The 19,298-nt window shown below is 38.1% G+C and overlaps 3 protein-coding genes across 7 annotated transcripts; all 3 read right to left on the bottom strand.

Moving 5' to 3' along the window:
• Positions 1-1,308: 1,308 nt before the first annotated feature.
• Positions 1,309-6,746, bottom strand: LOC103999164 (protein WEAK CHLOROPLAST MOVEMENT UNDER BLUE LIGHT 1-like). Of its 2 annotated transcripts, none has more exons than XM_018818624.2 (3): positions 5,906-6,746; positions 3,906-4,428; positions 1,309-3,364 (listed from the first exon to the last, which is right to left on the bottom strand). In XM_018818624.2, exons 1-3 carry the CDS (start codon positions 6,070-6,072, stop codon positions 1,532-1,534), a joined length of 2,523 nt encoding a protein of 840 aa, XP_018674169.2. In that variant the 5' UTR covers positions 6,073-6,746; the 3' UTR covers positions 1,309-1,531. The 2 variants fall into 2 exon arrangements, with proteins under 2 accessions (XP_018674169.2, XP_009419104.2); XM_009420829.3 differs by having other exon boundaries at positions 3,906-4,392; positions 5,906-6,731.
• A 683-nt stretch (positions 6,747-7,429) lies between these two features.
• LOC135593870 (sterol carrier protein 2-like) lies at positions 7,430-11,626 on the bottom strand. Of its 3 annotated transcripts, none has more exons than XR_010479860.1 (5): positions 11,263-11,626; positions 11,107-11,167; positions 10,905-11,004; positions 10,614-10,792; positions 7,430-7,546 (listed from the first exon to the last, which is right to left on the bottom strand). XR_010479860.1 is itself a non-coding variant. In XM_065084184.1 (4 exons), the coding sequence occupies exons 1-4, from the start codon at positions 11,383-11,385 to the stop codon at positions 10,711-10,713; spliced, it is 366 nt and encodes a 121-aa protein (XP_064940256.1). In that variant the 5' UTR covers positions 11,386-11,626; the 3' UTR covers positions 10,520-10,710. The 3 variants fall into 3 exon arrangements, 1 of the variants encoding a protein (XP_064940256.1); XR_010479859.1 differs by having other exon boundaries at positions 10,600-10,792; XM_065084184.1 differs by lacking the exon at positions 7,430-7,546 and having other exon boundaries at positions 10,520-10,792.
• Positions 11,627-12,284: 658 nt separating this feature from the next.
• LOC135580777 (bZIP transcription factor TRAB1-like) lies at positions 12,285-19,082 on the bottom strand. Of its 2 annotated transcripts, XM_065084183.1 has the most exons (5): positions 18,925-19,082; positions 17,573-18,627; positions 16,406-16,477; positions 15,770-15,799; positions 12,285-12,591 (listed from the first exon to the last, which is right to left on the bottom strand). In XM_065084183.1, exons 2-5 carry the CDS (start codon positions 18,605-18,607, stop codon positions 12,517-12,519), a joined length of 1,212 nt encoding a protein of 403 aa, XP_064940255.1. In that variant the 5' UTR covers positions 18,608-18,627; positions 18,925-19,082; the 3' UTR covers positions 12,285-12,516. The 2 variants fall into 2 exon arrangements, with proteins under 2 accessions (XP_064940255.1, XP_064940254.1); XM_065084182.1 differs by having other exon boundaries at positions 17,573-18,964.
• Between the last annotated feature and the right edge of the window lie 216 nt (positions 19,083-19,298).

Below are 19,298 nucleotides of genomic sequence, written 5' to 3' on the forward strand. Positions count from 1 at the left end.
CCCTACTATGATCGTCTTCATCCCTCATCCGTCAATATTATTATGCCCTCATCCTCTTTAGTCTCACCCTTGCCCATCGCTCTTGAGCATGCTATTCTTATCCTCTTTTGTCACTTATCCTCTTTTGTCACTCTTGGGTATGTTAGATGCATGTATATGGGACACGACATGACACGTATACCACAACGTATCATTGTATCATTTTGTAAGAAAATTATAGTACAAGGATACGCACATATATATATATATATATATATATATATATATATAACATGAGTTTTATAGTATCTATACATTTAAAATTTATAAACTCAGTAATATAAACAAATAATAATATGCTAAAATAGGCTAATAATATGTAACAATTTAATCAGCGGTAAAAAACCAGATTAAAAAATAAAATAGGTTAATGTTATGTTAACACTTTAATCAAGAGTAAAAAAACCAGATTAAAAAAATAAAAAATAAAAAATAAAAAATAAAACAGATTAATAATATGTTAACAATTTAATCAGCAGTAAAAAACCCAGATTAAAAAAATAAAAAAGGTTAATAATATGTTAATAATCAAATTAAGTTTTTTCAAAATAAACAAAATTAATGTATCGTCGTCGGACGCCGGACGTCTCTGACGAAGATGGATCGCCGGACGCCGGTTAAGTCGCCGCGGGCCCGAGAGCGCGCGACGACAGCGCGGTCGCGGCAGAGAGGGGCTTGGGGCGGAGGGTTGACAGCGCGACGGCAGCGAGGTCGCGACAGCAAGGGGCTCGGGGCGGAGGGTTCGGCAGCGCGATCGCGGCAGAGGTGGGCTCGGAGCGGAGGGTCCGACACCATGATGGCAGCGCCCGACGGAAGAGAGGGGAGCTCGGGGCGAGTGCTCGACAGCACGGTGAGGAAGAAGCGTTCGGTCGGGTTCTGCGGTTCTTAACGCCGATCCTCCCGGAATCCGGAGGAAGAAGGATTCCAGACGCCTCCCGCTCGCGGTGAGAAATCCTGGTTTCACGACGCCTCCGCTCCGCTCCGCTCCGCTCGCGGTGTGGAAGAGTCGGACCGCCAACCCGAATCCGACTTAATTAAAAATAAAAAAAATGAAAAATGATTCGGCTGCGTTACGTGTCCGACCGCTTCGATGACGAATCCGTGTCTGACACGTGACACGGATATGCCTCTGAATCCAGCGTGTCCTTGCTTCATAGCTGCCACGCATGCGCTTACCCTCGACTTGCTCCTTCACATTCTAGATTTAAACCTCCGATACTATAAGAAATATATCGTCCCCGCCCGTATTTGCCTAATTTAACACTGTAATTTAGTCACTTTCTCAACTTCAAGACTGTAATTTAGTCACAAAATGTCTAATTTAACAAGTAAACAGATTACTTGGAACAGACAATATGAATCAGCATAATACCTGACACCGAATTCCATGAGTTCTATCGACGCCATGAAACTAGTTGCAGAATATTTAGCAGGTCCTACATGCAACACAATGCAGAATTGCAAGTGCATTGCAAGATGTATGTGCTTCTGTCTACTTCAATGACTGAACCTTCTTTCTCGCTAGGAACGTGACTATCCGGGGAAAGAATGATCGTGGCCTCCGTTCTGAGCCAGGCATGGCATTTGTTGTGTTTGATCGTGCCATATGCACCCTCGGACTTCTTGTTTGACTACCTGCTTCACTGGCAATGCTTTCAGTGTCTCCGAGGGCAACAAGGTTCGAAGAATCAGAGAAGCTTCGACGGATGCCACCCAACTTTCTCTGCTGTTCATGATCAGCTCTCCATGTTCGCAACTCCTGCTCCACACCCAGCTTGCCCTCCCTTGCCTTTTTAGCCTTGTCTACTGCAGCTCTTTGTGCTTTCTTCTTCTCCTTGATCCTCTTATTTGCTTCCTCCAGTTGTATTAAACTCCTTGACTCAGATTCTTTGGCTGCTTTCATTTGCTCGATGGCAGAAATTACCTTTTTGTTAGCAATCTCCTCGGCTTCGTTGGCTTTCTTGCTCAGTCTGTAGTATTCTTCAATTGGTAGAGTTACTCCATTTGATGAGTCCTCACACTCCATGCTTGCTTGTTCACTTTCTTCCAATGCTTTGACTGCTGAGATAGCCAATTTCTCTGATGCTTTAGCTGCCTCGATCTCCTTAAGAGCAGCACTTAATCTTGTCTCCAGTGTGCTAGCTCCAGCTTTGGCATATTCTGCTTCTTCCTTTGCCTTCCTCAGATCTTCACGTGCCAAGTCAGCTATTAATTTAGCTTGGTCTGCTTCCTCAGCTGCTTGCTGCAGTGCCTTTGGCAGCTCCACCAATTTTTCTCTGGCTTCCTTCTCTCTGATCAAAATTAGCTCTAGTTCAGTGTTTATCCTAGTGAGCTCAGCTTCAAGAGATGAGACTGATGCAGATGCCACGCCTTCCCTCTGTCTCACCGTGGTCAGAGATGCTTTCTCTCTTTCCAGCTCAGACTTTAGTGAAGAAACTGCAACTCTTAAACAGTTGACTTCATCATTAGCGTTCTCAATGTTGAACCTTACTTCCTCGAGTTCCTTTGTGGTTGTCGCTAATGAAGCTTGAACATTTGTTTCTGTCTCATTGATGTCTCCTGTCTGAACTATCGGATTCAGTTCTCCTGCGCTATTGACCTCCAGATTTAGTTTTGACTCCATGTACAAAGCTAGTTCAACTTTTAGACTAACCAGTAATGAAGAAGCTCTATCTAGTTTTGACTTGAGATCATTCGTTGCAAGGAGTTGCTCATTAAGCTGTTGTAATTCACTTTCAGCTTGTTTCATTTCCTTTTCCCAGTTCAATTTATCCTGCTCCAATGCCAAGGCTGCACCAATTCTTTGTTCTTCGGCTTCAAGATGTGCGGAATGAGCAGATTCAAGCAATTCCTTGGTTGTGATGAGCTCGAGTGTTAGGTCCTCAACAGTCTTCTCTAACTTCTTTGATGCAGAAACAGATTCTTTAGCTGTCCTTATTGCAATGTCCTTTTCATGAACTAATAAAACATACCTTCTTTGCATTGACTCCAGCTCTTGCTTTACTGATATCAACTCAGCAACTGCACTTGCATGCCTTTCTTTGGCGACCTCTAGTCGTGTCTTGGCTACAACACTTGAATTATTAGTAATTCCTTTCTCTATTTCTTTCAATCTTAGATCAGCAAGTTCGGAGTCCTGCTTTGCTTGTGCTTCCTGCGTTTCTGCTTTCTCCAGGCTCAGTTTAAGCTCCTCTACCAGTCTCTTTGTATAGTCTAGCTCCTTCAACACTTGTCCTTTAACAACTTCAGCAGCTTCATGCTGTTCTTTGCACGTCGGAATTTCTTCTTGTGCCTTCTTAAGTTCAAATTGGACTTGCTTGCGCCTCTGTGTATAACCAAATGAAACAATTTAGAACCTCCAGTAAAGGAGTTTATGCTAATATATGATACCAGAGGGAGAACACATCAATTATTCTTCTTTCAGAAACTATTGCAAAATCACCACGACAGGATTATCATTGGAATAAGAAGACTCGTCCATATTTACATAATACATATCCAGTAATTTTACTGTTGCTAATGATATCCTTTTTAACATTATAAAAGATATAGCAAGTCCTAAAATTACATAGCTGCTCATTTCTAGATCACAGAAGCAGAGCAAATATTCTATAAAGTTAAAGTAACATTACTACAGAGCATTAAAATACATAATGATGTCAATAAAGCATAACAAGTAATTGAAATTAGTAAAACTGAGTAAAGGACTTCAGGATTCAAGTTAAGCCACAGATCTACTTCAAGTGGATCCTATTATGAGAGAACAATATTATCATCACTGAAAGAAATACTTTGCTATGAGTCATGAAAAAATTAATATCAAAGATAAAAGAAAAAAATCAATTGCTAGATCAAATGAAATTTACCTCTGTGATCAAGGTCTTCTGTGCTTTCCAATCAGCAATCCCTCCAAACTTTGTTGCAGCCTCTTTAACAGATTCAAAAGGTGCTGTAGTATCAACAAGTACTCGGCTTGCATCATATTTCTTTAAATTCTCTGATACGCCATTTTGTGGTGTCCCAAGCTCATTTGATTCATTGGAAGAATAAGGTGCCAATATTCTATGAACATTGGGTAAATCGACCTTTACACCCTCAAGTTTAATTACTGGTTTATTCACTGATACAACATATCCTCTTTGGTCTAGAGTTGAAGTGTTCAGATCATTAGTAAGAAATGGAATTTTGCCATTCTTGTCTAATGCTCCATGCTGTCGATTACCATTATCCTCTTTAGAATCTGGAGCAGAAGAACCATCTGGTGATGAGAAGGAATTGGCAAGATAAGAGTTTTTTTTGGTGTCCATTGCTTCCTCCATTTGAGGACAGTCTGAGTTATTTTGACCAATTCCTCTGTAAGAAAATAGACGAAGGCTAAGGAGCAAATGACTGAGACCAGAAAAGTTAATAAGAAAATTTACATTAGGATTGTAAATTTGCCATGCATATTTTCTATGATGACCATACAAAGGAAATTTGAAGTTACTTAGCATCAACTAGAAGCATGAATTTATGATATTTGGTGATTGAAATTCATACAATAGATAATTATGTGATAGCCACCAAACCATATAAGATCATTTGTAATTTGAATAAAATAGTTCAAAGAGCAAGCAGAATCACAATCCACTCAAATTTCACAGGCACATGCATCATGTGTGTCTAAAAGCCAACAGAAATGAATCATTGCTAATGAAAGAGAATTGATGATATATCAGTGGTACATGGATATAGATATAATTGTATAAAAGTGGGCAATATTTTACATTTCCCCGACACATGAAAGATGACACAGAAAATGTAGATAGATCAGGAATGTGTGAATATTAACTATCATAGCTTTGTCTTTATTTTGATAAATTACTTAAGATTGTAGATTGTAGTCCTTCAATTGAACATGGAAGCGAGTCTGTAGTCCTTCACTTAAACGTAGCAAGCAAGATTCATTTGCTTTCCTAAGAGGCCTCTCTTCATGAACTTCTCCAAATGTCCACTCGTATATGTAATATGATATCATTACATCCTTCTCATAACCTATTGCAACAACATAGGACATGTTAAGTTGTGGACTTATGAATCAGTAGTAATTGGACAAGGACAGATACTTCACCTAAGATCTTCATTCCATATATGAAGTTAAGCTCATGGATATGATGTGTCTATTAATATTTAATGAGATGACAATTAATTAACATGATGTAACTTATATTGGCCTTTGTAGTTCCCCTTGATGGCATTTTTAAACAAAGGAGGCATAGTACAAGGTCTTGAGAAGAAAAATATACTCAACTAGATAAATACAGTATTCATTTATTAGGAAATAAACCTTCAAAAAGTTCTAGTAGAATTATGTGTTTAAAAGAGTAAGGAATAAGGTGTATCCACTCTTGAGGTATATAAATCAAAACCATTGTCAAACAGAAGTTCAAATTATGTGTATATACTATACTGTCGCCAAGCGAGATTAATTTAGACACAGAATGTTCCCTCGAGAAAGAAAAAGAAAAGGAAAAGAAGTGAATCTTTAGCTTTTGACAATCTGTAACAGCAGTGATGTTGCAGTTCTTGAAGCACCTAAAAGTGAGAAACTTTTCGACTCAAATTTGACTTCTTAAAATCAATTAGGAGGATTGAAAACTAAGAAGTAACTTAACATGCAAACAATGAACGCCTTAATTCAAAGAAACATTTAGGAGGATAAATCTAAAGTTCAAAAAAAAGAAGAAATAGGAATCCAATGAAGTTCGTCAGAATATATTCCGCAATGATTAATATTGCATCCGCAACTAATACGACATTATTAAGAACATACAGCACTAACAATATTAAATATAAAGCGAGAAGAACAGAAAGAAGGAAAACTCACAGGAAGTTTTTGTTTCCACTTTCAACTCCTCCGTCAGGAGATCTGGGAGCAAAATGTGGTTGCTGGATTGCACAAGAAGGGAGAGAAGGGGAGGAGAAGTCATCTTTGAGATCAGCGGACGCCTCAGAACTCTCTCTATTCCAAGTCTGCCTCTGCCTCTGGGCCATGAATATTTTATCCTTTTCTTATGGCTTACAAGCTCCTCCTTTTATTCGCACACTGAATTCGCGATTTGTTCGAGGTGTTACGAATCCACCATCTCATAATATCTTTTAGAGTATATGGATCAGAAATGACATCGAAATCGGGAGAGGCATTTCACGAATAAAACAAAAGTATACTTCCATATTGAGATGAAGCGAGGCAAAGGAGAGGCCAGGCGTTATGATCGGTCTTTGTCCTGTTCCAACGTAAGGTGCCTATGGTTTCTGGCCATGCGGAGTACAGGTACAGCAGCGCAATAGCTCGGAATTTGATCCGATCCGTCAGCGGACCTGACCCATCGGGTTGACGGGTCAACCCGATCCGTCTCCCTGAAGCCATCCCCGGCGATCGAGGCAAAGTTGACGACGGAGAACGGCAAGGAGGAGGGCATCGGTAAAGTGGGAGGGAGCTGAGGGCGACTTCGGGCGCCAGTCGACGAAGACGGGAGGGGGCGGAATAATGGTCGGCACGAGGCACGGTAGTGGCAATAGCGGTACTGGCGGCGGAAGGGGCCGAAGAAGCGGACAGTGGAGGAGGAGGAATGTCGTCTAAAAAATCTTGGCCCCTATTTGACCTAACGGGTCAAGGGGACGACCGAACCCCGACCCGTTTCAGTAACCCACCAAGCCTTTAACAGGATCCGACCCGTATGACCGATTTCTTCTTAAGCGGACATTTGAACATTAGTCCCGTCGGTGGATGCGTGCATAGATTATACATGATGATGTGTAATATGATGATAGAAAGGTAGGAATCAGATCAGTTCACGTCAGTCAAATTGTCCAATTCTTTCATCAATTCCATTAAATTATGAAATATGATCGTTAACATTTATTTATATGCGATACTAAAGTGAGATTTCTTTTTCGTAACAAAATTAGGGTAATGGTTCTCCTATTGTTCTCTCATTGACTTCATGTCATGCATGTTAGTGGCCTTAACTTGAGAATTGAAAGGGTGGTAGCAACAAGAAGAATTGAAGCCAAGCAGAAATGTTCAATACAAGGAGCTGATAAGACGGGTTTTGAAACTGATGCAAGCAATCCATAGAATCCGATAAAAAGTGTTGACTTGTATTACAGATGCCAATGGCAAACATATGCTAAAGAAAGAAAGAAAACCTCGATGCAGTTTAATTTACAGACATCGAGTCACATTATATTACGAATTCCTGATAGAAGCTTTGTCACAATTCTATGCCTAATTATTTGTAAAACATAAATCATATTATAGGTAAAAGACTTGCAATTTGATAACAGAAATGGCAATTCAAGTCAACACTGAAATGGGGCACACAGGATTTAATCCGAGTGAGAATGCTTCCACTAAAAAGATCTGAAGCAGCATGACATAAATTTAAATTCCGTTGTCCATGTTCTATAAAAGGATCAAGCAAAAACAAACAAAGAGGATAACACAGTCCTTTTCTTAACATTCCTGCACAAACAAGATGACACACCAATTGAAATTTCAGTAGTGTTTTGATGATACTCATGAAAAATTTGTGCTGAAACAACAAAAGAAATAAAATGCAAATAATAAAGTGGCATATGGAAGATGAACTTCATTATCACTATAAAGTCCATTATATGTCAAAAGATATAAAAGATACTATTAGCTAACATATGATAGGAAGGTAGATGATGGCATGTGATGTCACTTATCATGCACAACCAACAGTATTCTAAAAGAACAAGCCCTTGGTAGCTCAAGAAACCTTTCGACTCCATTGTTATAGACATCTTGATATTAAAACCACTAGCTGGATCTGCATGACCACAATCAACCATAATTGACAACCACTGTTATGAGTGTCAAATGATGTGATTATAATTTCAAGCTCATTCCATCATCCAGTGTTCTAGTCCTCTGTCATTGGAGACACAGATCATTGGTTAGTCAAGATTAAAGAAACTATCCCTCCATCTGAGTCACAGTTCAACCCATAAATTATTTTCCTCGGCGTACCACAATATTCTTATTTCATATCACACATGCCTCACTCATACCCAATGATACTGCCATCGATAACACAGATGATTAAACTAACTCATCTCTGTCCCTAACTCAAACACTTCAACCAATTAAACCTGGAAGATGCAGGAGTTTTGCGAGTCCTATGATTCTTTTCTTGGAAAAGTAAGTTTAAAGAAGTCGATTACTCCCAAAACAGTAACACTCTAATCTAGCAACAAGCATCAAGTAATCAACAAAAACATTAACTATGCCATCGAAAAGATCAAGTTTTTAAGACTTCTAGAACACTATCCTATATTTAAAATATAGTTCTGTGTCTTATTACATATTTACGTGACTATGAATTTGATTGATATTTGAATATCAGTCATCATAGAATTTAATTCATAAAGTGGATTCCCCTACAAAAGTACATTAGTCTTAGTATTTCCGGTACCAGTAGCATTGAGTCGCATATTGTACATCAGTCAAATATGCTCCTAACTTTCATTAACATTGGCTATTGTTTGAGCATCCTTACTTTAAGTTCAACATTCAGTCAAATCTCATATATAGTATACAAGTGCATGCAATTAACTAGTGCAATTTCGCATAATTCATACTGAATTCAAATATTCACATGTGACAGTCAGCATTTTGTGATGATACTTCTTTCCTGATAAGTAAACTGGGAATTCAAGTGACAAGTTTCATCCTCAAATAAGATGTTGCCCTGAAATACTAACCCTGAAGTAAATATCAACATAGGTGTCAACCTAAAACATCATGATCAGAAACAGGTTTCTCAGGATGTACTTGGTCTTATCTGGAAGCACTATTTGTTATTTTTTCAATCATGATGCAAAAAGTTTTATTCATTTTTCAAATACTTTGGTTTTGTGATACAATTGAGACAATAAGAACAAGATGAACAAACAACTAAGAAAAATGAACAATAACCTGACATTTGATTTAGATGCTAGCCAAGAAAAATCTAAATAAATTTCCGAAACTTATTGATGTTATCCAAATAGATCTTGTATTAACTATTGCAAATTGATAGTTGATCATAGATGTCCATCTCATAGCAACGGGCATGATGCATACATCAATGAGATCAACTAATGAACTCTCAAATTTTAGGTGAATGCTATGAAGCCTAGCACAAGACAGGCCTCATGCAGGTGATTGGCCTTAATGTGTAACTGCTGTTGTAAGTATTGATCAACAGAAAACACATACAATCGATGCAGTACTACCTCAAACTGACCTCCATAAAGATCCCTTAAAGTTATTCATTGAAGAAAGGACGAAATGTATAAGCATCATTTTCTTTAAAATCCATAAAATGTATACTCCATTCTACAAGCTGTTACTTGGCAACTTTTTGTATAAACTTTCAAATCCATAAAACCCATAAAAAGTATACTCCATTCTATAAGCTATTAGTTGGCAACTTTTTGTATATAACTTTCAACAAAGATGTAGCAATGAAACTACAAGACAGTGAACCTAGATGCTTCTGAGTTGGATAGTTTTTTCACTTAAGATGAGTGCAGTGCATATTTCATGGCCAAGTTCTGAATTTCAGTCATCATAAAGTAATGATTGACAACTGGCATGTTTATACAAGATCTCAAGTGACGAAAAAATGGATAACTTACTGACAACACTAAAATGATCATATTTAATTTGCTTGACTGATACTGGAATGACAAAAGCTTTCTTCAATGTAGTGGGGCAACTTTGAAAGATATAAATGAAAGATCATACAACTTAAACATAATGTATTACCAGAATGTGATATATAGATATCCATAACATTACTAATCCACTCCATCATGGCTGCAAATTCGTTAGATTTCCCATATATCATAAAAAAAAAAAGATCTGGACTGTTAGATATTTTATGGGAATATTCTTTCAACCATGTGTTTTTCTAATCTAATGGATATCTTAATTAAATTCATATTTTCTCCACAGAAAGTCCAATTACTGAATCTTTCAGACTTAGAATAATAACAATGTTAAGAGTATAGGTAGGATAAGCATTAATTAGTATCAGATTTAGCAGTAAAATCATTAAGCTTTATTATGAATCATTTTAGTGAAAGAAACCTTAGAAGAGCTATTTACTTTCCATATTTTTTTTATTACAACCTAGTTCCCATTGCAACAAGGCTAATAATTTTAATATAATCTTTACATTGTTTGATTGCAATAGTTGTGATGTTGTTGCCTTTGTTCATCTTTTTTTAGTTTCCTCTACATGGCAAGAACTTGTAGTTGTGAAAAGTAATAAAACTCACAATATAAAGTAAGGAAGATCTTATGACCAAACAGGAATAGAATTTATTGTAAATCTTAACACTCCAACACAATCATGTAACTGATTAAATAAAACAAGAAACCTAAAGATTCAATTTGAGCTGCAAAATAAGTTACTAGAGGACATTATGAAGAAATAATCAATGGATATAATAAACTTTTAATGCATCATAAGAATATGCAAAACCTATCCATGTTCAACCTACTCATATAACATTACTTGGTTCCATGTCTGATCCTTCCATAACAGGGCCATAAATCAAAAAGCGACGTTATTTTATTGTCCATAAAGAGAAAAGGACGAATTAGCTTCCAAATTAAAGCTTCGAAGGTTTCGGGAAGATATCTGGAGTGAACTTCTGCGCTGCACTTATACTACCCTTGATCTTCATAGCTCCCCTGCAACCAACAAAAGAAAAACACCAAGAAATATCAATAATCAAGCAAATGTCTTTCTTTTTTCCAGATGAGAAAGGAAAGAAATTATAAAGGAACAACTAATTGTAATCACCTAATGAATGCGATCTGCGGATTCATCTTTCCTGTAGCAATAGAGAGGAAATCCTTATCGGTGAACGAGAAGGTCGCATCTGGTTTTCCATCATACGGGCCTAGCATAGACAAATCACAAAAACAAATACATCAATTCTACGATCTCTATTAACCAAACAAGGAGGCAAGGAAATTGAAGGGGAAGGGGCAAAAGGCGAGACCTTTGGTGACCTTTCCTTGCTTGAGGTCGACGACAAAGATCTCCTCATCCACCCCAATCTTCTGCAGGCCCCAAAGAGCAGGAAACAAAATTTAGGGTTAGCGTTACGGTTTCCAGCAAAAGGGAGCATCGACGTCAGAAAAAAAAACATAGGGACCTTTGGGGCGATGTTGAGCTGGTAGACGAGGCCGATCTTCTTGGTGACCTCCTTGCCGGCGTCGGTGGAGAGATGGATCTTCATCTGCTCCAAAAGGCCTGCGGATTGCAACGAGCTCTCCATCTCTTCTTCCGCACTTACCGAATTCCTCCCCGATCGAACGACCGACCGATCCAGAGACGCACGTAAGAGGTGGCAGAGGGATGGGATGGGATGCTTTGCTTGCGTTTGCGTGTAGACTTGTTATTGGGAGGGAGAGGAGGAGGGGAAGGGGGTGGAATTAAATGCGATGGCGATGAATTGCCTACCGGCGCAGTAGGGGGAGACGGAACTGACGGGTAGAGATTGGTACCACTTAGCCAGGGAAAAAGGACGAGGCCAGATAATAAGATCGTCTTAAAGCAAGTAACTAACAGTTGTCGTACCCGAATCCGGACACGATCGAATATTAACATATTTACTGTTTAATTTTTTTTATTTTAATATAGAGTTTTTGATCGGTAAATTCAAATCTTATTTTTATCACATACTATCAAAAATAAATAAATATTTGAATATACTTAATTAGCTTCCTCATTATGTATTCTTGATTACTTCGTATCCACTGTTCCTAAGCTTATTCTTTCCGGACATGTATGGTTATCGAATCTAGTATCCATTTGATATTGAAGTCTGATTGGAAGGCTAAGTTGATTTTGCACAATCTAATCCATCTTTTATCCCTAGTGATTATTAGAAAAGATTTATGGGCTGATACGATCAATTTGAAGAGAGTATGCGGTTTAAGGAATCTCTAACATTATATTCAACTATAGCGAAAGTGCCATATATCCCTTTGAAATTAATGGTTTTTTTGTGTTTTAGTTAGGACATGTTGAATACATTTTGAATTCCAGGCACAAACATGTATAATGACTCACCACCAAAATCTAAAGGCAACATGTGAATTCAAGAGATGGCTCTTTGCAATGTATATCAAACTTGAGTGGGGGGAATGGCCCTTTGAGAGCAAACAAGCAAAATAAGATGGATGAGAAATTAATTATACAAGATCTGGATTCTACAGCAAGAGGTGCAGTTCATATACACAACTGCTCTATGAGCTAAAATACAAGATATTCTGGTTCAACAACTATCATTTTACACATACACATAGTTCAATGATGAAAAAAAAAGATTCATTTAGTCGATCTCAAATAGTTTCACACCATGGATTTTTATTGTTTGATTCACCTATTGTCATCAAGTCCCGCTTTACCATGGACCTGTTCGTGTCCTCCTCAACCGATGTTTCTTTTGTCCATGCTGCCGCTTGATCACCTGGAGGACCTGATAGTTCCGACTTTAACCTTCGTAAGTACATTCATTTTCCATAGCTATCGAATGTGAAAATATATATTTGAGAAGAATTCAGAATAAAAATATATGTATGCAAAGATAAAGGGCTTTAAAAAAAAAAGCAACAAATAGCTTTTTCTGAGATGCTCTTTCCAAGTTACAGATACATGTGGATTTCTGAGTAATCATTGTATCTTAGAAGGTATCCATTATCACTGTCGGTCAAACTACGGAGGATATTAAATGTTGCTTCTTATGAGACTATTATTTAGTGTGTCACCTTATTACTCCAGGTGAAATAGAAGAAAACTATGTGCTGGCAGACATTGGAACAACTACTTTGAGAAGCAACATAAAAAAAATCACGTGTTTACAGTATAACATTTTCTTGTCATGAATGCAAAGAAGTATTATTGAATCGGATAAGCAACAAAATGTACTACTCTGTGCCATAGTCATTCAAGTATAGGCTTTAAGTTGCACTACTGAGCAAATTTTGAAGTACTATCATAAACTTAAATTTAACTTGGAATAAAAAAAGCATCAACCTATGAAAATTCTGTTTGATAGATCAGAAAGCTCAAACGTAATAGAAAAAGTAACCTATAATTCTGTGTGTCAACTTAATGATGTGAAGAACCTTGTGACTTTCATAACAATAACTTCTATAAAAACAGAAAGCACTAAATTGCCACAAAGCCAAGATTAGAGCATGAAATTTCTATGTTCATTAAAAACAATAAGAATATAGATATTATGCAAAAATATAAAAAATTAACCTTTAAAATAGCTCGCCTATAAATCCTGCAAGCAGCAAAAAAGGATCTCTTTATGGTGCTGACCTTGTCTAGCATGTTTTTGGCTAATTTCTCACCTTATAATCAGAAATTCGGCAAAATTAAATAGGTCTATCCAACTTAACTAGAGTTGGTCGATTTAACTCAACTCTATGTGATTTCAGGCTTACAACGACAAAAAGGAAAGAAGAAGTAAACGGAAATAAAGGAGAAGAGGCAAGTCATGTGGAAGGAAGGCAAAATTTCAACCATCACCATGAAACAAGATGCCATAGCTATTATGTTCTCAATTTGCTGCAATTATCATATTTGTTAATTATCACCGTTGTTGTAAAATTGTACACTACCAATAAAACAAGAAAAACATATCAAGGATAAATTGTTAACCTCTACCACAAAAATGAAGGGAGGGTAACATCTATCAAGATTCATACAACACAATGAATTTTGCAATTTTCGATCGAGCAACAAAAAGATACATGTTTCTTTAATGATGATTCCACACATCAATACAGGAACAGAGTTGAGAACAAAAGTTCTAATATGAAGTCACCAAATCATCTTTGTAATTCTTGCCGCAAAATAAGTTACAGTCAGTGCCTTACAGTTGCATGAAAATCGTCAATCACATTAAGCAAAAGTAGGGTGAAAAATGTCAAACCAATCAATTTTCCTTTTAGTAGTAGAAAATGGTCAGATACCATTTCCACGAATTTAAAAAATGGTTAAGACGAATCACTGGTGATAAGGTTTATGCAGGGTGCCAGGCCACTAAAGATTTATGCTGCCAACTAATGCCAGTACAGAACTCTCAAAATATTCTCGAAGAGCTCCCAAAATAGTTTACTTCATTCAAAAATCGATTTCTGGAAAACATGTTGATTATGTCAGATTTAACTCTTTTACATTACAGATTGGCATTCCTCTTCTTGATGAATTTTGTCACCCATGAAATACTTCATAGTCATATAGAGCAGAGAAACTTAGATTCTGGCTTAAATCATAGCCATAAATGACGTTTTCGAACAAAAATCTAGCTTTTGCCAACTATTTCAAACAAAACTAAGATCAAAACTATAACTTTGAGATAAGGGCTAAATGGTTGCAAGGGAAATTGTGGAGAAGAATTTTTCAATGATAAATCTTCTCATTAAAAAATTAATTAAACTTCTCTGGTTTGTCGGAAAGGGAAATGAAATCTTTTGATTTTTCTTTTCTTAAATTTGGAATGCAGAAAAAACTGAAGTTAACCTCTTTTCTCAGAATCTCAGTGTTGTTGGAAAGTCATAAGAAGATTTAGGAGAGCTTTATTTTCATTTTCCAGAGAAAAAAATCTGAAAAAAAATTAAATTAAATTGTCCTAGAGATCCAGAAAACTATGTCCGCCTTTCCTGTTTACCTGTCAAACAAACATTGGAGAAGAATGTTTCGTGAAACTACCCATACCGTCAAACATAACCTCAACAATGCAAGCATCACGTACACTAAGACATGATAAACAATGACATTATCTAGAAATCTAGTGGTTATAAGTGATATTGAATAATAAATGTGAACAGGGGAGAGAAGGGAGGTTAGAATAGGAGATAACAATAAAATAGATTCACTGAGAGAGAGAGAGAGAGAGAGAGAGAGAGAGAAGCCCTTTTCTAATTAAAAACAGCAAGCAGCATTTACTAGTTCAACAATATCACAGGTATCAAGTCAATCCATGAAAGGGTGTGCAGATCCTTGCTTGACTCATACAGAATCAACCAGTATAAAAAAATTGATTCCTTGGCCTCATACACTCTGTTCATTCTCTGTTTTGGGTTTCAAGTTATAAGAACTTAAACATTTTAGAGACAGTAAGGACAACAAAATAAATGATTTATCTGTCAATACTTCGGATATTTCCAAATAGATATGCAGTAGAGAAGGATCAAGGACATATGGGTGTTTGATGTTCCATCAACTCATGCGTGGACTATTCCTCCTCATAAAATTTTCTTTATCGTTTGAAAGCACAAGTCATCTTATTTATGTTTTCCCCAAATTGCTATTCAACGTCATGTAAAATCAGAGAATAAAATAAGTTAATACAGTGAAGAGAAGCATATCTGAAAGATATTACCTTCAGTCTAGTAACTTGAATGGAAAGCTTATCCAATTTATAGAGAAGAAAATGTTCCATCAATAATATAACATAAAAACTGCACAACTAGTTGTCAAGAAAAGAATGCAATGCAACTAGAAACTGCCAAAGTTATCAAGTTAATCAACTATACATTCAAAACAAAAAATATATCAGAAAAATTGTAAACAGTGAACAGAAATGGCTAAATGTTGAAAAGAAACCTACATAACTAATCATTATAAAGTGAAAGAATTACCTGATTCTTCTTCATCTCCATCATTTCCACCTGCAAGCATCAAAGAGTGTCATCAGAAGTTCAATCTTTCATTTTGCTCTCAAAATTGTAAACATAGTCTTCATATTGATCTTTTAAGAAAAGTACATGTTGTGATGCTGAAACAGAACATACATTGATATGGGGCAGCAAAGCCAACACAGAAGTAACGTTCACAAAAATCAATGGTTATGACGAAAGCGTCAAGGTGAAGGTTTTAATCGTGACATTTATTCATCATTTATCTTATTATGGAACACAATTACCATAGAATTGATGACAACATCCAGTAACATTTGGAATTTGGTGTTTCTAAGCCACAAATATCAAATCAGGATACCAAAGAAAACTCAGTCTTAATTTGATCTCTACCTTTTAATATCCCTACCACAAATGGTTGCATAGAATCTGTAAATTTGGTCTTATAAACATTCAAGTGCAAAGACAAGGGCAATGCTATTATTGGCAATTTTACAAAACCTACATGAAAATTGTGATGATAGGCAAGAAGAAAATGTTGGGACCCCTATTTTTATAAAAAGATTTTGATGAAAAAATGAACAATGAATTTTGGTTATCATGAATCAGACATGTCGAAGTACCATTAAGAAGAACTACCTGTTTTTTCTGCAATTCTTGGTTTAGCTCTTTGAGTTTTGCCACTTCAGCTTCCAACTCCACAGTATAAGCCTAACTCAAATAAAATGTACATAAGTAGAATGTACATAGGAAAAGTCATGAATAAAGCTAATTATTATCTACATAATATCTATTTAAGGGCAACAACCACCAGAACTCCCTTTTCTCTATTTAAATGAAAAAATAATGATAGATAAGAAGCATGGCAAATGTATGATCCTGAAAGTTCTACTGTCCTGTGTGCCAGAGGTTCTAACAGCTTTATTGTTCTATAGCCTCAGTTATGTTTACAATAACAACAACATATTCACAATTGTGGGTCAATCTTTTACTTCTTTTGTCATGTTATTTCCAAAATCCATATTTTGAACAACATATTCTTAAGTCTCAACATCTTAGAACTATTGACAAATTAAATCTAGTTAACCTACTGATCTCTTCAGGTAGTATTATTTGAAAAAATAAGGGAAAAATGTGACTCTCAAGTTGGCAAATTTAATTGAAGTATTTGGCATAACCATCGTGCATGACTATCAAGCACAGCATTGTGGAGAAGTGAATGTGTTACAACGAAAGGAAAAGAGAAGTTTTGCTTATTTTTCTATAAAAGCTGTTTTGTAAGCATGTTGATCAAAACATACCTCTCCAAGGAATTTGATGCATTAAGATAAATTTAGATGAAATGCCTTCCAACAAATAATAACTCATCATAGTTTGTCACTGCACTAGGATCATGCAAGTCATCCATCTTTTAGAAGAATGTTGTCAATATTGACAAAGAACAGAAACTAATAATATGAAGTGTGCTAAGATAAAACCTCACTTTCACTAGCATTTCGTGGTTGGTTCGGAACCCTCAATTCTTTGAAATTAACAAAAAAACCTAGGTAGAAAGATAAACGAAGAGCAGCAAAAGATGGATCAAGTTACGAAAACTGAGATCAATGAATTGCCAAACAACAGAGTCTCATGAAATTCACACAGAGAAGAAGTCATCTAACTAAACAAAATAATTCTATGTAAATGATACTATTCTACCATATGTATGAGAAACACAGAAAAACAAGGAAAACTATATGCAACTATGCTAAATAGCATAGGCTATGAATTAAACCAATTTCTAGAGAGCATAGTAAAACAGATCACCTGCTTCCGGGCACGTGATCTAGCAGCTGACTCCCTGTTCTTGATCATCCTCCTCTGCCTCCTTTCCACAACTTTATCCAGACTCCTATTACGCTTCCTTTCCCTCGGCCCACCATTAAACACATATGGAACAGGTGATAAAGAAGATAGATCCCCGTTGCCTTTAACAATTTCATCTGAAGACAGATGGTTTTTTGGCGACCCTGACGCTCCCATGACTCCAGCTGTGCTCAGACCAACCATCCCCGTCATCAATCTGTTGTTCATCCCGACGTGGCCAAAGCCGCCAAGTTCTCCGCCTCTCATGCCCTGCGGGCTCACCAAGCCCATGCTATCTCCCAGGGGAACTGGAGGCGCAAAAGGTCTCGCAACAGTGGATGTCACCCCCAAATTAGCAGCTGAACAGTGAGCAATTGGAACGTTTGCCATATTTCCATTGCTTCGACCCGGTGCCTGATTGAACTTGAGTTCCAGCCCAACCGAAGTGTTCACGGCCGGCAAATCTCCATAGTAGATATTGGTGTTGTTACTTTTATTGCCGATCGGCGTCGGTGGTCTCGGCGACGGAGCCATATCCTCCCGCACCACTCCGGCCCGCACCAAGAACTCCTCAAGGGTAATCTCCCCGAGGGTGGGTTGCCGCGGGAAGTCCGTGCCGCCGCAGCTGGCGGCCGCCCCTTGGCCGGAGGAGGAGGGTTCGACGAGGCCCCGCCAGACCTGGTCGACAGTCTTCTGGCTAAGGGTTCTGGGCAAGGTGAGCGAGGCCTGCCGCTGGAGGCCGGCCCCGGCACCAAAGCCACCGCTGCCGTCGCCGAGGGCGGCGACCATGGCGTAGCTCTCCTCCGCGGTCCATATGTTCTTAAGGAACTCGTCCATGTTCATCGACCCGAAGTCCTTGCCAAGCCCCCCGCGCGTGCTCTGGAACTCGTCGAACGTCAGCGAGTAAATCGAACCCTGCCGCGACAGCAGCGTCGGCGGCGGTGGTGGCTGCGCCTGTCCATCCTCTCTTCCTACTCCCAAACTCTTGGAATTCATCCCTCCTCACCAACTTCAATCTTTCCTCAAAAACCAATCACACCAACAACAAAATAATCAAGATCAGACTCCATACAAGTCTCCAACAATCACAACCAAAACCCAAAAATTCCCACAAAACACAGACAAACCAACAGTACTAACACTTCCTGCCACAATATTTTACACAAATTGGCATCTTCAAATATCGTCCTTGCCGAAATTGACAATACACACAAGATTCTTATAATTTTCCTAGGGAGTGCGCGCAACATATTTGTGCAGATGCGCAAGAAACAGAGTGAAAGAGAGAGAGAGAGAGAGAGAGGACGACGGACCTGTTATGTCTTGATACTTGGAAGGCAAGGAAACTCCGCAGGCGATCTCGCGATGGAGGCCGGCCAGGTGTCAGGACGCAGCGTTGCGCGGAGATGTTGAAGGCCGAGGGGGAATCGCATTAAAACAGTGATGGACTCGCGCGACGTGGCGTGATGCGGAGCCGGGAGCGAAGCTTGATGACGCTCCCACCCAATTGGAAGCCGCATCATGGTGCGATCTACACCGTCGGTTTTGCGACACGACAAGGGCGCTTTGGACGGTCTGATTTGTACTCCGAGTTCGTAACTGGGAGGATGACCCACAGGCTGAGTGGACTCGCAGGACGGTGACGTGCACGAGTTGTCGTCCTCCCTACGACCATCGGACGGTGATG

The sequence above is a fragment of the Musa acuminata genome, chromosome BXJ1-9 (assembly GCF_036884655.1).
Source record: "Musa acuminata AAA Group cultivar baxijiao chromosome BXJ1-9, Cavendish_Baxijiao_AAA, whole genome shotgun sequence".
Classification (NCBI taxonomy): Eukaryota; Viridiplantae; Streptophyta; class Magnoliopsida; order Zingiberales; family Musaceae; genus Musa; species Musa acuminata.

Coding starts and splice junctions, on each gene's coding strand:
- LOC103999164 (XM_018818624.2), bottom strand. CDS start 6,072: ATGGCCCAGAGGCAGAGGCAGACTTGGAATAGAGAGAGTTCTGAGGCG. Junction 4,429..5,905: donor AGTGGAAACAAAAACTTCCT/GTGAGTTTTCCT, acceptor TTCTGGTCTCAG/TCATTTGCTCCTTAGCCTTC. Junction 3,365..3,905: donor AGAAGACCTTGATCACAGAG/GTAAATTTCATT, acceptor GGTTATACACAG/AGGCGCAAGCAAGTCCAATT.
- LOC135593870 (XM_065084184.1), bottom strand. CDS start 11,385: ATGGAGAGCTCGTTGCAATCCGCAGGCCTTTTGGAGCAGATGAAGATC. Junction 11,168..11,262: donor AGCTCAACATCGCCCCAAAG/GTCCCTATGTTT, acceptor TGGGGCCTGCAG/AAGATTGGGGTGGATGAGGA. Junction 11,005..11,106: donor GCAAGGAAAGGTCACCAAAG/GTCTCGCCTTTT, acceptor TGTCTATGCTAG/GCCCGTATGATGGAAAACCA.
- LOC135580777 (XM_065084183.1), bottom strand. CDS start 18,607: ATGAATTCCAAGAGTTTGGGAGTAGGAAGAGAGGATGGACAGGCGCAG. Junction 16,478..17,572: donor GATCACGTGCCCGGAAGCAG/GTGATCTGTTTT, acceptor TATTTGAGTTAG/GCTTATACTGTGGAGTTGGA. Junction 15,800..16,405: donor AAGAATTGCAGAAAAAACAG/GTAGTTCTTCTT, acceptor TGATGCTTGCAG/GTGGAAATGATGGAGATGAA.